This window comes from Pelophylax lessonae (assembly GCF_965119305.1).
Source record: "Pelophylax lessonae genome assembly, chromosome: 5".
NCBI classification, from domain to species: Eukaryota; Metazoa; Chordata; class Amphibia; order Anura; family Ranidae; genus Pelophylax; species Pelophylax lessonae.
This window is the reverse complement of record NC_138772.1, coordinates 86,597,457-86,611,726: the sequence shown is the minus strand read 5'-3', so window position 1 is coordinate 86,611,726 and position 14,270 is coordinate 86,597,457. Positions and strand designations below refer to the sequence as shown.

The 14,270-nt window shown below is 42.3% G+C and overlaps 1 protein-coding gene across 1 annotated transcript in view; it reads left to right on the top strand.

The window, feature by feature from the left end:
• The window catches only part of KIF5B (kinesin family member 5B), a 115,532-nt gene extending 102,505 nt beyond the window's left edge, over positions 1 to 13,027 (top strand). Inside the window, exons 21-26 of the mRNA XM_082259193.1 lie at positions 1,606 to 1,666; positions 1,754 to 1,825; positions 1,925 to 2,029; positions 2,124 to 2,340; positions 3,611 to 3,744; positions 11,941 to 13,027. Coding sequence (XP_082115319.1) covers positions 1,606 to 1,666; positions 1,754 to 1,825; positions 1,925 to 2,029; positions 2,124 to 2,340; positions 3,611 to 3,738 — 583 coding nt within the window. The 3' untranslated portion in view covers positions 3,739 to 3,744; positions 11,941 to 13,027. The remainder of the gene's footprint in view (positions 1 to 1,605; positions 1,667 to 1,753; positions 1,826 to 1,924; positions 2,030 to 2,123; positions 2,341 to 3,610; positions 3,745 to 11,940) is intronic.
• The last annotated feature ends 1,243 nt before the right edge of the window (positions 13,028 to 14,270 follow it).

Here is a 14,270-nt window from a genome sequence, read left to right as displayed (position 1 = left end):
TATGTGAATGTGGCTAGCATGTAGCTCAGGCTTTTAAACTATTCGGTTTCTTTTTTTGCCCTGAAGTGGTTATAAATAAAGCCTAAACATTTTTTTTTTACTGTAATGCATTCCTTGTATTAAAGTGGTTGTAACCCTAAAAAAGGAATAAAAAGCACAGTGCTTGTGCTGTCTAATCTGCCCCCTTCTAAGCTGTAAAAAACCTGGCTGATCCTGCCTTTGCCTGTGTCCCTGTCTGTGTGCTGACCATGGTAATTATGGCTGCTGAGCCCTGATTACCATGGTCAGTTTTACATTCCTCCTTCATCCCGCTGCTCTACCCCCTCCCTGTCCGCTCCTGTCTCTCCCTCCCCCTCTCTGCTCCCCCCCCCCCCCCCTTGCCACTTTTTTTTAGCTGGCACAAAAAGGAAAGAACAGTTACAGCCAGCGCTCCTGTTCTAGTAATTTCTCCTGCACTGTGTAAATGTTTTTTTAAAACAATGCCTGTAAATACCTTATGTTCGATCTCTTCTGGCCGGTCTTGTGACCTCAGGCCACTCTCCTCCCCCTATTTCAAAGGCTACCATGGGAGAGGCTGAGCGGCCAGTACATTGTTCCCTTGACCCTCGCTAGCTGGCATCAGAGGAGATCTCAGCCCCTTCCGCTGTAGCCCGTAGCTCGGAGAAATAGAGCCGCCGCAGGTCAGGTGACCGGTCATAAAAGATCGAAGATGAGGTATTTACAGGCATCTTTTTAGAAAACATTGTAAGAGAGATTAATAGGACAGAGGTGCTGGATGTAATTGTTCTTTACCTTTACAACCACTTTAAGATAAAAAATGTTTAGGCATCTGTTTTGTCATGTTTTTGGGGCTATATGTTCGATATGTGCAAAGAGAGATCACACAAATACCTAAAAGTATAACATTTATTAAAAAATTGACAGATAATAGAAAATATAACAAAAATACATACCCAAAGATGCCGTTTCCGCCACGAGTCCCTTCATAAAGGCGTGGCTAGGCAATCAGACCAGACGCTTGCATGTTTCGTGAGACAAAGGTCTTATAGGATTTGGCTGTGGTATTCTAGAATTTGAATGTAAGAAAAAGACCACTCCCGGCCAACTCCCCTTGTAAGCAACAGTATGACCTTCTAAGGAGGCACATTCCTGAAGAGGGGGGCTGACTTGTCCATGGAGTCAGCCTACAATCACCTTCCAATGACTAGAATAGCCAAGTTTTTAGAAGCTTTATTAGATATTTGTGAGGCCAACCTTAATAAGGAATATGAAGTATGCAATATCCCCATCAGCATCATTCTTACCTGAGCCCTCATTTGATCCTGCAGCTCTTCTCTTTCCTCACTTCCATGTCTCACTGGCTTTCCTTAGGCAGCGGGAGCCATTGGCTCTCGCTGCTGTCAAGCAAAGCCAAACTGTTGTCCAAAGCAAGAGAATTCAGAGTTCATTTTTATTTATTTAGGTTAGAGAGTTGGATAATGGTTAAAATTGTATGCAGGTTTTGTATAATTCCTTGCAACAGCTACATGCAGTTCTCTTGGCCCACTTTCAGTCCTTTACCTTGGTGATTGTCAGTTTTCCTAATGTACTGCACTATTTCGTCAGGGTAATGCAAGATAGAAGAGAACAAGCACGGCAGGATCTGAAGGGACTAGAAGAGACTGTGGTGAGTAAATCATTGAATGAATACATACATTGCTGTTTAATTCTACTGCTCGAGTTTCTAACAAAAAAAATAAATGTATTTTTGTAGGCAAAAGAGCTTCAAACGCTGCACAATCTCAGGAAGCTGTTTGTTCAGGATTTGACTACTAGAGTAAAAAAGGTATGTCTCGATCTGCTATATGTTATGTCTCCACCTACTGTCCTTGCACAGTCCTTTGCTCTGGCCACCCTATGTCTTAACAGGGTACTTTCTTTGTAGAGCGCAGAAATGGACTCTGATGACACAGGGGGAAGTGCTGCACAGAAGCAAAAGATCTCCTTTCTTGAGAACAACCTGGAACAGCTCACAAAAGTCCACAAACAGGTATACACCCCCTTCCCCCCAAGTTGCTTTGTCCATGGCATGAAGTAACGCAGTAAAAATTATAGGTAAGCATATGTTTTCTACTTTATTGTAGTTGGTACGTGATAATGCAGATCTTCGTTGTGAGCTTCCAAAGCTGGAGAAACGACTTAGGGCTACAGCTGAGCGAGTTAAGGCCTTGGAGTCTGCTCTAAAAGAAGCCAAAGAAAATGCATCTCGCGATAGGAAACGGTATCAGCAAGAGGTGGATCGTATCAAGGAGGCCGTAAGGTCCAAGAACATGGCTAGAAGAGGACATTCTGCACAGATTGGTAAACACAATTCATATAGTTATTACTGAAAAAGATATTTGCACTTTCCAAAAAGTCAGTCAAGCTCATAGACCACATTATTGGTCATTGTTGAGTTAATTGGCAGCCTCTGACTAGTAGTGAGTCCTGGGAGGATTGAGGGGGCTTTGAAAAGTTTTTGGCATTGCCTGCAAGTTTTGTTTATAGAGCACACCGTTTCAAAACTTCCTTGGCACTCAGGCAATATGACACACATTTACGTTTAAAACGGACATGTCCTTAAAAAAAAAAAAAAAATTTACATTGCTAACCTTCTCTTCTAAAAATACTAGCTACTTGACTGATTAGCAGACCCCTTTATTGAGTCAAAGAAAAAATACCCCTCAAATCACCCTTTTTGGAACGTAGACCGTCCAAGGTATTTAGTAAATGGCATCGAGTTTTTTTTTTTAAATTGTAATTTTTGTCTCAAGTTTTTGTTTTTTGTTTGACAAAGTTGCCATTTTAACAAGTTATGTCTCACAGCAAACGGCATACATATAATTATAAGCTGAAACACATTCAGGTATGCCCCCTGAGTATGATATCACATGTGTGAGACTTTTTCACAGCAGTTATGCCCCCTGATGGTGAGTCATTCAAGTGAATAGGGTTGCTAGTGCAGGGTTAAAGCAGGTGGTGAGGGAAGCAATACAATTCCTGCCTGTCAAATGGTCTCTGAAGAGCCATCCTAACATGGCCATTTATCTTTCTTTCATAATTCATTGTGTACTACTGTGAATGCTGAAATTGACTATAGCTATTAGATGGTACAGGTCCAGTGTGATTGGACCTGTACCATGTGATCACTGTGACCAATCACGGAGATCACAATAATAAACAATGCTATCATGAATGGATGCCATTCATTTAAGCTTTTTTTTTTTTTAACTATTGGACATGGGATCTCTGTGATTGGCCAATCACAGTAATCCATACTGAGCACTGTAATCTGCTGTGTCTGGTGGACACAGCAGTCACAAATTGTGCCAAGCAGCACCTGTTTTTGAATATAGAAGCACTTGCCTGGCCATTTATCTACATTGGCCAGGCAGGAACCAGTAATTGGAGATGTGTATCTTAAATTTTGCAGTTATTATCTCCAGTCACACCAGCAATCAATACAATGTATAGCATTGCCATGTTCTTGCGTTTTAGATGCGCTTTAACAGGACAAAGTTCAATCTTAAATGTCTGAGACTTATCTCAATTTTACAATGATTCACTTGCTAATCATTTTTTCCCTTTTTAGCTAAACCCATCCGTCCTGGACAGCACCCAGCTGCCTCTCCAACGCATCCAAATGCAATCCGTGGGGGAGCTGTGTTCCCTCAGAACAGTCAGCCAGTGTCTCTTCGTGGAGGAAGTACTAAACCCTGACAAAATGTAAGCTTTAATGTTTGTTTCTTTTTGTGAGAACATTACTGATAGGTTATATTCAGAGTGTTTTTTTTGCATTGTTAATGCAGAACTACACCCCCTTATTCTTTACAATCAAAGAAGCTGCCATCTTAGCCCCTATTTGATCTGCATTTGTCACAGTACTATACATATGACCAGTTTTGACACCAAACGTTTGATGGCTGGAAGGTTTGGTTGAGAGCGTAAACAAGTGTGGCTGTTATTATTCACGGCGTGCCTTTTTAGATAACTGTTTTGGGAAACAGTTAAAGTGGAACTAAAGTTCTGCTGTTACATAATGTGAACAGGTAGGCTTTTTAGCACAGAAGAGACATGCGATTTCTCTTCTGCAATAAAAAACTTGCCTGCTCAGAGCGATCCCCACAATGTGTAAACTGAGCTGTGCATGTGCAGCTCACATTACAGTGGCTGGCCTGTACCCTGTGTGCCAGAATGACTATCTCCTGATCATGTAAAGGAGTGACGTCATCCTGCGTCGGCCAGTAAAGATGTCTGAAAACCAGCAAACAGGAGAAGAATGCCGCCAAGGAACTGTTTGAAAAGTGAGCATTTATACCTTTTAGTTCCACTTAAAATTAATGGGTTTAGTTCCACTTTAAAGCAGATGACAATTCTTCCATAAGGTGTTCTATCGTAAACCAATTGCCTTAGTGGGGAAGAACCATTTACTGTAACTCCTACAACCACTCCGATTCAAGCAAGTAGTTAAATATGGCAGTTGGACAGTAAAGGTTTGGATTAGATTCATTGCTATGAATTTAAGACAGTAAAGGGTTGGCCCATACCCTGGTGAATTGCCCACTGGCTTCCTATCTCTTTTCAATCCACGAGTTCCTAGCATATCTTTTCTAGAATGTGGAGTCTAGTGTAGTATGAGGAACCAGACATGCCGGAGAGAACATTACAAACTTGTAGCAAAGTTGTTGACGACATTTTGTTTGTGCTAGATTTGCAGTGCATTTTATGTCCACAAATTTAGCTAATGAGGGTTACTATCTGCCTCCTTTCCAAGACTTCTAACTGGTTTGTGCTTGTTGACAGATCAGTGGAGCTGGGCTCTCTATTGGCACTTTTCCACTGCAAGTACCGGCTCGTACCGGCTTGGCTCTACTCGGCCCTGCTTGGCCCGGTTTGCTTTTCCACTGCTGGTACCGCATGGTATAGTGTCGGAACGGTTCGGTACGGTACGGTATAGGTTTGCTTTTCCACTAAAGTAGTACTAAAGTTAAGTGGGTGGGATAACAACGGGGTGGGTGTGATTCTCTGACCAATCAGTGGCTAGTAGTGACTGCATGCAAAGGATTGTGGGATATGGTACCAGTTTGGTACCTGTTGGAACCACAATCGAGTAGGTACTGTTTTTTCAGAGCCGTACCGTACCGTACCGTTCGGTTCCATGCAGTGGAAAAGCAAACATATACCGTACCGTACCGAACCGTTCCGACCCTATACCATGCGGTACCAGCAGTGGAAAAGCACAAAAGCGTGCCGAACCGGTACGGTTCCATGCAGTGGAAAAGCGCCATATGTAGCTCCACTTCCTACGTCTTGTATCTGAATCCTTTTTCCTGCTTTTTTACTGTGCCCATTGGCCCAGCCCATTTTTCAAATGTCAGTTATTGCCAAGAATGACATTTACCTACAGGAGACCACAATTTATACAGGAAAATAGCAGCTAGAATTTTTGTGTTAGGACAGAAGTAGAACATGCAGGGTAGTCTGAAGAATTTCTATTAAAGTACAATAAAGCCTTGGATTGAGAGTAACTTGGTCTGAGAGTGTTTTGCAAGACAGGCATAATTATTATTTTTTTTCAAATAAATTTTATCTTAATAAACGAGCGATGTGAGAGGTGCCTCGAAGTGTAGCGATATGGTGACTTTTAATGAAGGTACAAAATTTAGCAACTCACATGGTTGATGATTAAAACATGCACATCCAAGTATGCAGGCATCTGGGATAAAGCTGTCCACAGAGACCGTCATCCCTTTCACACTGTGCTCCACGAGCACTTCAGACCTCACTTTTAGATTGCGCTACTGCAGGGTAGTCTTCCCGGTCACGATTGCAGACTGACAGCTGTGAGAGCCGGCGTTGCGGAGGATGGTCAATGTGGACAGCTTTACCCTGGATGCCTGCATTCTTAGATGTGCCTCTACATGCTAAATGTTGTACCTTCAATATATGTAGCCATATTGCTATACTTGGAGGTGTCTCTTTTATACTTTGTAGCTCCTGCTGGATTTTGCTTCTAATCCCCTTGTGGAGGCTGCCATTTGTGGATGGACATTTTATGGTTACACAACCTATCGCACTGCTATAATCTTTTTATATTGACTGAAGGACTTATGAATAAATGATTGTGGAACAAATCATCTGAGTTTCCATTATTTCTTATGGGGAAATTCGCTTTGATATGCTGTGGATTACAAGCATGTTTCCGGAAAACACATTATGTTCCCAATCCCAAGGTTTTACTGGTATATGTGTAAAAAAAAAAAAAAAAAAAAAAACATTCAGTATATGTGTGCAAAACAAGCACACTCCCTGATATGTCCCTTTTTAGAGTTGGTTCACACTAAGGCGACACGACTCCTTATTACTTCGGGGGCGACTTGTGCGTTACCATGCACCACGACTTCGGAGCGACTTGCAGGGACTTCACATAATGGAAGTTTATGCAAGTCGCTCCGAGGTCGCCCCGAAGTAGTACAGGACCCTTTTTCTAAGTCGGAGCGACTTGTGTCGCTCCTATTAGAACGGGTCCTGTAGCGGTCAATGGACCGCGAGGGAGCGCGACTTGTCAGGCTAACAAGTCCAGTGTGGACCGGCTCTTAAAGTGATTGTAAAGCTTTAGTGTTTTTCTTTTTACATTAACAACATAAACATGTTATACTTTCCTGCTCTATGCAATGGTATTGCACAGAGCAGCCCTGAAACTCCTCCCTTGCCTGCCTGCACTCTGTGCTCCTCTTCTTCTGTGGGTACCCCCATAGCAAGCGGCTTGCTGTAGGAGCTCGCATGCTGGAACGCTCCTAACCCAGTGTGTGTGTGTTCGCTGTCAGTCTCTCAGTGTGACTGCAGGAAGAGCGGAGAGAGGGTGGCTGCCAGTGGGGTATCCTCAAAATACTAGTGGTTAGACTTTGCCTGTGCCACATCCCTCATGAACTATACAAAAATTGTTTCCCCTGAATATTGGGACTTTTAAGGAACTTTTAGGTTTGATCATACAAATGAAAAAAATGTTTATAAAAAATGTATATATTTTATTAATACATGTTAAAAAATTGGTTATTACATATACAAAAAAATACATGCCAATGTTCACATGACACAATGTATACATATTAGGATGGACTGCGAATACACCAACTGTGAAGGATGTGATGATGAAGTTGTAACTTCTTCCATCCGACGCGTTTCAGAGAGCAAAAACTCTCCATCAGGGGTATGGGAGGTGTCACTTAAAGTCAATCACATGGTATTGTGCATAGACCTTACATGTATCCTCTTAAAAACAAAATCTGAAGCTTCTGCTTATCCACACAATTTTTGACACCCTATGAGGCTTGTTCATAAAACAATGGTGGGGAGTTGTAATTTTAGAATTTTTTGTGGTAAAACAGCCACAAGTGTGGAAACGGGTGTCACTGAGACCTGAAAGACGCCATCCCTGAAACTCCAAGGCTATAATGAATGTGCTCAGGTTGGATTCAAGTATTGGATTCCCTGGAAACTAGTTATCGGGATGGTGTGTAGTAAGGTGTCATTGGTTGGAAGCACAAAGCTGGGATACAGTGTTGGATCGAGAGTTGTGTCTGGTAAGTGTTTAGGGGACAAGGGGAGGCACACACATTGGAAGGTTTTGCCTTTTAGAACCACTTTAAAATACAGGTGATTCTTAGTTGTACAGTACAGCACACAGTATTTTTAGCCTTTACCAAGGAGTTGTATGCAGCTACCTTCAGACTATTGGTCACCGGCAAAAAAAGAATGCTACAGGAACATCTGCTACATAGAACCTTCCACTCCCAGCTAGCCTCCATTTTTGGCCAGTGTTATTAGGTGATGGAACTCTTCTCTCTGAATACCTCTTTCCTGTGAAGATTTTTTGCTGAAGTTTTTTTTTCTCCTATCAACACTTCTGGCTGCATCATAGTCACTGTGCTACTTCTGCAGCTTCCAGGTCAATTTACTTAGTTAATCCCGTGTGGGCACTCACCTTGGCACAAGGTGCATTGTGGTGTTAGCCACAGTGTGTTACACAAGTCCAGGGCATTGGTCTGCCCACAGCACACCTCTGTCCCTGAAGACTCCGAGTTATGCCCAATGTGGTGCCCAATGTGGAGGGTGACGCTACTCGCGCTAGGGTGTGAGAAGATGACATGTGCCACAGTAGGTGCTTGGCTTATGCCCGTTAAATGTCCCCCAGCGTGTTGGTGCTCTTATTAGTCACCAAGATGCAGCACTTTAATCGGTTTATTGCATCTGTGGATGGGAACTGGTGGCTGTTTAAATTTGGTGTCGCTTTTGTGCATGCCATTTACCTTCACTGGGCATGCTTTCTCCTGGCTGCCACCAGCAATCCAAGGCTGCCTCTACTGTACAGCACTGGCACAGAAAGCTTAACTCTGCCTCTCCATAGCAACAGAGGTTTTAAGTACTCTTCTGGGGACAATTTTACACTGCACATGGCGTATCACAAGAAGTGCATGGATAAGGGGTACTGATGGCCTTGTTGGCACAGACTCAACACCTGTCTCTAATGGGGTGGTGAGAGTTCTTCTGGCACTCCGCTGGCTCTTCTGCTGCTCTGTCACCCTTGTACATATAACAGGGGTCATAAGCAAGCCTCTTCATTCTCCCATTCTTGGTTGATCTTGGACTTTACCTTTTGCCTTGATGAAAAAAAACTTGCACTTCCACAGGTGGACTTCTTAGGCCTCCAGCTCTGAACTGTAGGTTTAGCTTTAGGATCAGTCCTCCCTTATACCTGCCAGCCAGTGTCAATGGGACAGTGCAGACTCTACTGCAGAGCTTCAGTTGGATCTTCAACCTTCAGAAGTTCTTCCTAGAACCAACTCTCCAATTGGGTATCTGGGTCTGACATTGGCTATGGCCCTATCCACAATTTTCCTGCACAGGGACACGCCTCTGTATTGGCAGGTGGATTTTCTCAGTTGTCAACCTTGGTATCTGGGTGATGGGCTCTCCATCCAGAGGTGTATCAAGCCCTTTGCCACAGACAAGGAACAGTGAATGTAAAGTGGTAAAAAACTCCAAACCAAAAATGAAATGTATTGCAGTTTACCAATCCTTAAATGCTGTGGCAGCACTAGTTTTTAAGGCCTTTCCGCTCTATTTCCACCTGGTGATCTGGCCAGTAACACACCGACTGTATTGGAGCGCCTTTACTCTGTACTACTTTACACAGGAACATCTTTGGACAGCATCAGTATTAATATGGGGGGAGGGGAGTGTTAGATATACTAACAGATTTAGATGCACTAAAAAAATGTAAGCCAAACTCTAGTAAACACTTTGTAAGCAGTTACAGAAAACTGTTTCTTTTGGAATAAAGGTTTTACAAAAATAAAAGCTGATCATTGTAAGCACCCCTGTCAGTGTTAAATGGTTTGTATCAACCCTTAACTGTTACTTTTGCTGGGCAGCTTGTTCTGTTGAAAAGTAACAGAGTTCATGGCAGGGTCCCCAGATAAAAATAACAGAAAAAAAAGCCTTAAAATACCATTATTGCAGCTACCACATACAAGGACTGGTAACCTGCAAAAAATTGGGTTTAAATGCTTTAAATCTTTGGGTGTCTAGATTCAGCAACAAACTGGACTTTGTCATTGAGTTCTGGCACCTTCATGTCTTCCACAGGATCAGTCCCACCTGATCTATGCCTCACTAGCTTCTCCCTCCTCTGCTTTGCAGAATTGAGTTGAAGAGAAATCCAGCGATTCTTATCGCCCCAAATTGGCCAAGGGGTGTATGGTACGCAGACATGCCCGGACTTCTGGCAGACTCTCAGTGGGATCTTCCGGAGCGTCTATACTTTGTGTCTCTAAGGTCAGTCCACTCTCTTGCTTCTTGGTCTTTGGCTTTAATGGCTTAGCTGTTGAAGCGCAGATCCTGAGGGACGTGGACTTATCACATTCGGCCATGCCTACTCTCTTGAAGTCAAGGTGGTCAATTTATCAGGTGGTTTACCACTGCACCTGGAAACACTATTTTGAGTGCTGTGATGCTAGGAAGCTCCATCCTAAGAAGGTACTCAGTGGAACACATTTTGTCTTATTCTAGTCCGGTCTAAATCGGCATCTGGATTTGGGTACCATCAAGGGACAAATCCCTCAGCTTTGGCCATTCTTTTTCAGAGATCGTTGGCATATAATTTATTAGTTATTCAGCTGTGCAGGGTGGTAGCGCACATCCACCCCCTCTGTCCGTTTCTCTTTGTCTTACTGGGACCTTTGCTATCACCTCTGCGTGAAGGTTACCTGAGTTAGTGGGGCTTATCCTGTACAGAGCCTTTCATACTGTTAACCAAAGACAAGGTTGTCCTGAGGCCTAAATCCTCTTTTCTTTCTAAGGTGGTTTCCTCCTTCCACCTCAAGACGTTATCCTTCCTTCCATTTGGCCTGCACCTAAACATCCTAAGAATTTCTCTCAACTGCCTTGATGTGGTATGTGCCACCAGAGTCTAGCTCTCGGGCTACAGCCTTTTTTAGGCTGTCGGACTCTCTTTTTGTACTTCTCGTGGGTTCCCTGCTTCTCACTCCACCACTGCTTGGTGAATTAAACAAATCAGCCTTCGCACTTTAGGCTAAAACAATAGGGTTCCTCTCTTTCCTGTTAAAGTGTACTTTACCTGATCTGTTAATGCTTTGTGTCTTTTCAGTAACATTCACATGTTTTTCAGATTTGCAAGACACCCACCTGGTCTCTGGTCACGTTAAGTTTTACCAGGTGGATGTTCATGCCTCCGTTTATTGCTAGATGCGGACAAAAGGTGATACAAGCGGCTTAGAGTTCTGTTGGGCCTTTCTTGACCCATTTGTTATGTGAATCTGTTAGTTGCTGTGTTGCAAAATTCTCAGTTGAACTGCTTTTAGCTGTCCCAAAGATAGACTAAAGATCATGTCATAATCATCAACTTTTGACTTGTCTGTAAAATCTACTGTACAGAACACAGGTCTGCCACTCTGTTCTTATGATCTCCCTATTGCTTGCTACAAAACTGAGGCTATTTGGGAGTGGGAGGGGCTATATAGGCGGAAGTCCCTGCATCTTAATTTTTTGTGTCCAATTACCTGAAGGTAGCCACATATAGCCCATGGTTAAATACTAACAGTGATGGTCAGTTCTGCCAGTGTTCTTTGGTGTACAACAATACACCTCCCCTCCTGTAGCCATGAAAATCTATATTGCATCTGTTTTGGGGTTACATTTATTTTCCTTCAAGTGGTGGTAGTCTGGGCAATAATAATAAGGGGCAATGTTCTGCAGGAGCAGCAAAATACAAGCAGGACTGACAACACTGTTTGAGATTTTAGTGCAGTAGAGGCCAAGTCGTCGGCTAACTACAAGAAGATAGGGGCTCATTGGATTTCTGGCAGATCAATAGAGGTTATTCTGTACGTGCAATGTTTTCATAGAGAAACATGCATGTTTTTCAGCAATGTACTGAATGTTTTTGTTATAGAAAACTGTACATATAAAATACCAAGGATATGGCATAGAATACATTTATTTGAGCTTTGTTTCTTTTAGATCATGGCATGAATGAGTTAGGGTCCATTCACACTAGCGCGACTTGTCAGGTGACTTGGTCGCCTGACAAGTCGCGGTCGGTCGCCTGCCATTGATTAGCACAGGACCCGTTCTAATAGGAGCGACACAAGTCGCTCCGACTTAGAAAAAGGGTCCTGTACTACTTTGGGGCGACCTGGAGGCAACTTGCATTGACTTCAATTATATGAAGTCCGTGCATGTCGCGCCGAGGTGCACCGCAACTTCACAGGTCGCCCCAGCAAGTCGTGTCGCCCCTGTCTGAATGGGCTCTAATACAAATACGTTTTGAGTTTTGGATGGTTGGTCTTTCCATAGAATTGCAATTCATGTTTACACATCGTTTTTTCTTCTGTGTTTCAGATGGTGAAGGATCATTGAATTACCGATCAGAATGACAGCAGTGCCCAACGGCCATTTTTGGGGTTCATTTACCTTTTGGGATTGTAGGATTGTTTTTTCCAATTGTAATTTATATCTGGCCTGTACAGCTCTTCCTTTTTATTCCCAACAAATTTTCTTTTTTTGGAGCAAATTTGTAATGATTTGCAGCAAAACTAGAGTGCAATTTTGATGTCTTTGCATACAACATGTAATTTAAGGTATATAGCTCCATCTATTGCACAGTTTGTTATCCATGTCTTAAAACTTTAGTCTGCACTGTGCCAAGTCTGAATGTATGTTGCTGGTCGAGTAGAACCTAGATAGGTCTCTGTAAATCTTTCGTCTTGGGGACATGGAGCAAACATTAACGGTTTATTACACTTCAGGTTAACCTGTTTAATTGCATAACACTACTGCTTTATTATACAACAGCAGTAGAGAGCTTTCTAAAGTGACTTCATTAAATGGCGATGCTAAGATATGACACTGTCATATTGTACAGTGTACTACAGTGTCTGGCTATAAAAGTGTGCTTTACACCAAGCTGCCACCAATGCAACTAGCAGAAAATCTAAATTTCCAGTTCCTATGAGGCTGCTCTACTATTATCCAGTGGAATAGCCAATTGCCATGCTGTCTTTGGTTTAAATATGTATAGTAATGAGATACAGGAGTAAAACTTTTATACATGACAAACATTGACTGTCCTATAGCAAGCATTAATGTGTCACAACTGCTGTGAAAACATTCTGCTTCGTTCTGTTAATAAATGTGTATGGGATTATCATGAGCTATTTAATCATTTTACTGTAATATGGAGCTTGCACTGGCAGTTAGGGTGTGTGTGTGTGTGTTTTTTTTTCTGTGTTCTTCTAATACCACTTGTAAGTGTCCAGCTCAGCTAAGAGATCAAACATTCCTAGCAACAGTGGTTTTCTGAAATAATGTATGTGTACTCAATGGGAAGCAGCAGTTTATCGGCCAAAACATTTTCCCTACTGATTTACTGCAATACCTCCAAATTCCTAAGAGCGAACTGGATTTTATGCTCTCTTGGGAATTTAATGTATTTTTTTTATTTTTTTTAAATCTTAAACATGGTTACAGGAATGTGTATTTTAAGGGAACATTGCAAAGGTTTTTATGATAAATCTGCATCTCTGTACTCTTCTAGAATACTGGGAAAACGGAAGAGGGCTGTCTGTTGTCACGCTTAAGGTATATAACAGTGTTAAGCCTTCTCTGTTATACAGTTAGCTACTTGGGCAGGCAATGTCCATTGGGAGACAGCTGTTCATAAGGCCATTGTACAGAGCAAAGTCTGAAAGATTTGATGGCATTTTGGAGCAAACCAAGTGTGTCAGTACTCTGGTTTTGGTATGTTTTTCTTTCTGGGGATCACATGAAAGGTGACTGTGGTGCATTTACAAGAAGTGGCACTGTTGCACATGCACATAGCGGTTAGGCAGTCAATTTTAAAACAAGTAAAGAGATTGGATGTAATAGACAACACAGCTCTTGCTCTTAATTTCATAAAGCGGAAAGCTTTCAATGTAGTGTGGAGGGCTAGGAGCATCGATCACCATCTGTGGCCATGTTTAGTAAATAGATTTGGCACTTTTTTGCAAATTGTCTATTAAAGGAAACTTGCACTGGGGAGAGTAGGTAGGCTGCGACTGCAGTCATTTTTATTCCTTTTTAGGCCCCTTTCACATTAGTGCGACTTGTCCCGCGATTTTGGACCGCAAAATCGCATGTTAAGTCGTTTTCCATTATTTTCAATGAGCCCCATTCATATCAGTGCGTTTTGAAGTCGCACCGACTTCAGAGTAGTTCCTGCACTACTTTGCCACGATTTGATTGCATTTTGAGCCATAGCCATTGCTTTCAAAATCGCGCCGTAAAATCGCGTCGCATAAGTGTGAAAGGGGCCTTAAAAACAGAAAATCTAAGTTGTCTTGCTGTAACCCAGAACTAGCACGCAGCAAGTAGAGTGTTAACTGATCATATTTATTCCAGTCCATTGGCTCAAAGTTTAGTAGCTACTGAATCAGGATGCCAGCCAGCACTGGTGGCCGTCCATAATTTTCTCGGTAAGCTTTCAGGATATTGCCTTTTCTGTTATGTAGATATAGTATTTGTTTTTTGTGTTTTTTTTTTTTTTTGTTCAGGGAGTTAATGTCATTAGTTATGCACTCTACCTCTTTACACATTGAGATTACCATGTATAGTTTTTCACCCCCCCCCCCCTTTTTTTCAAATATAATGCGCAACTTTTAAAAACCACCCATTTTAAGAGTCAAGGGCAG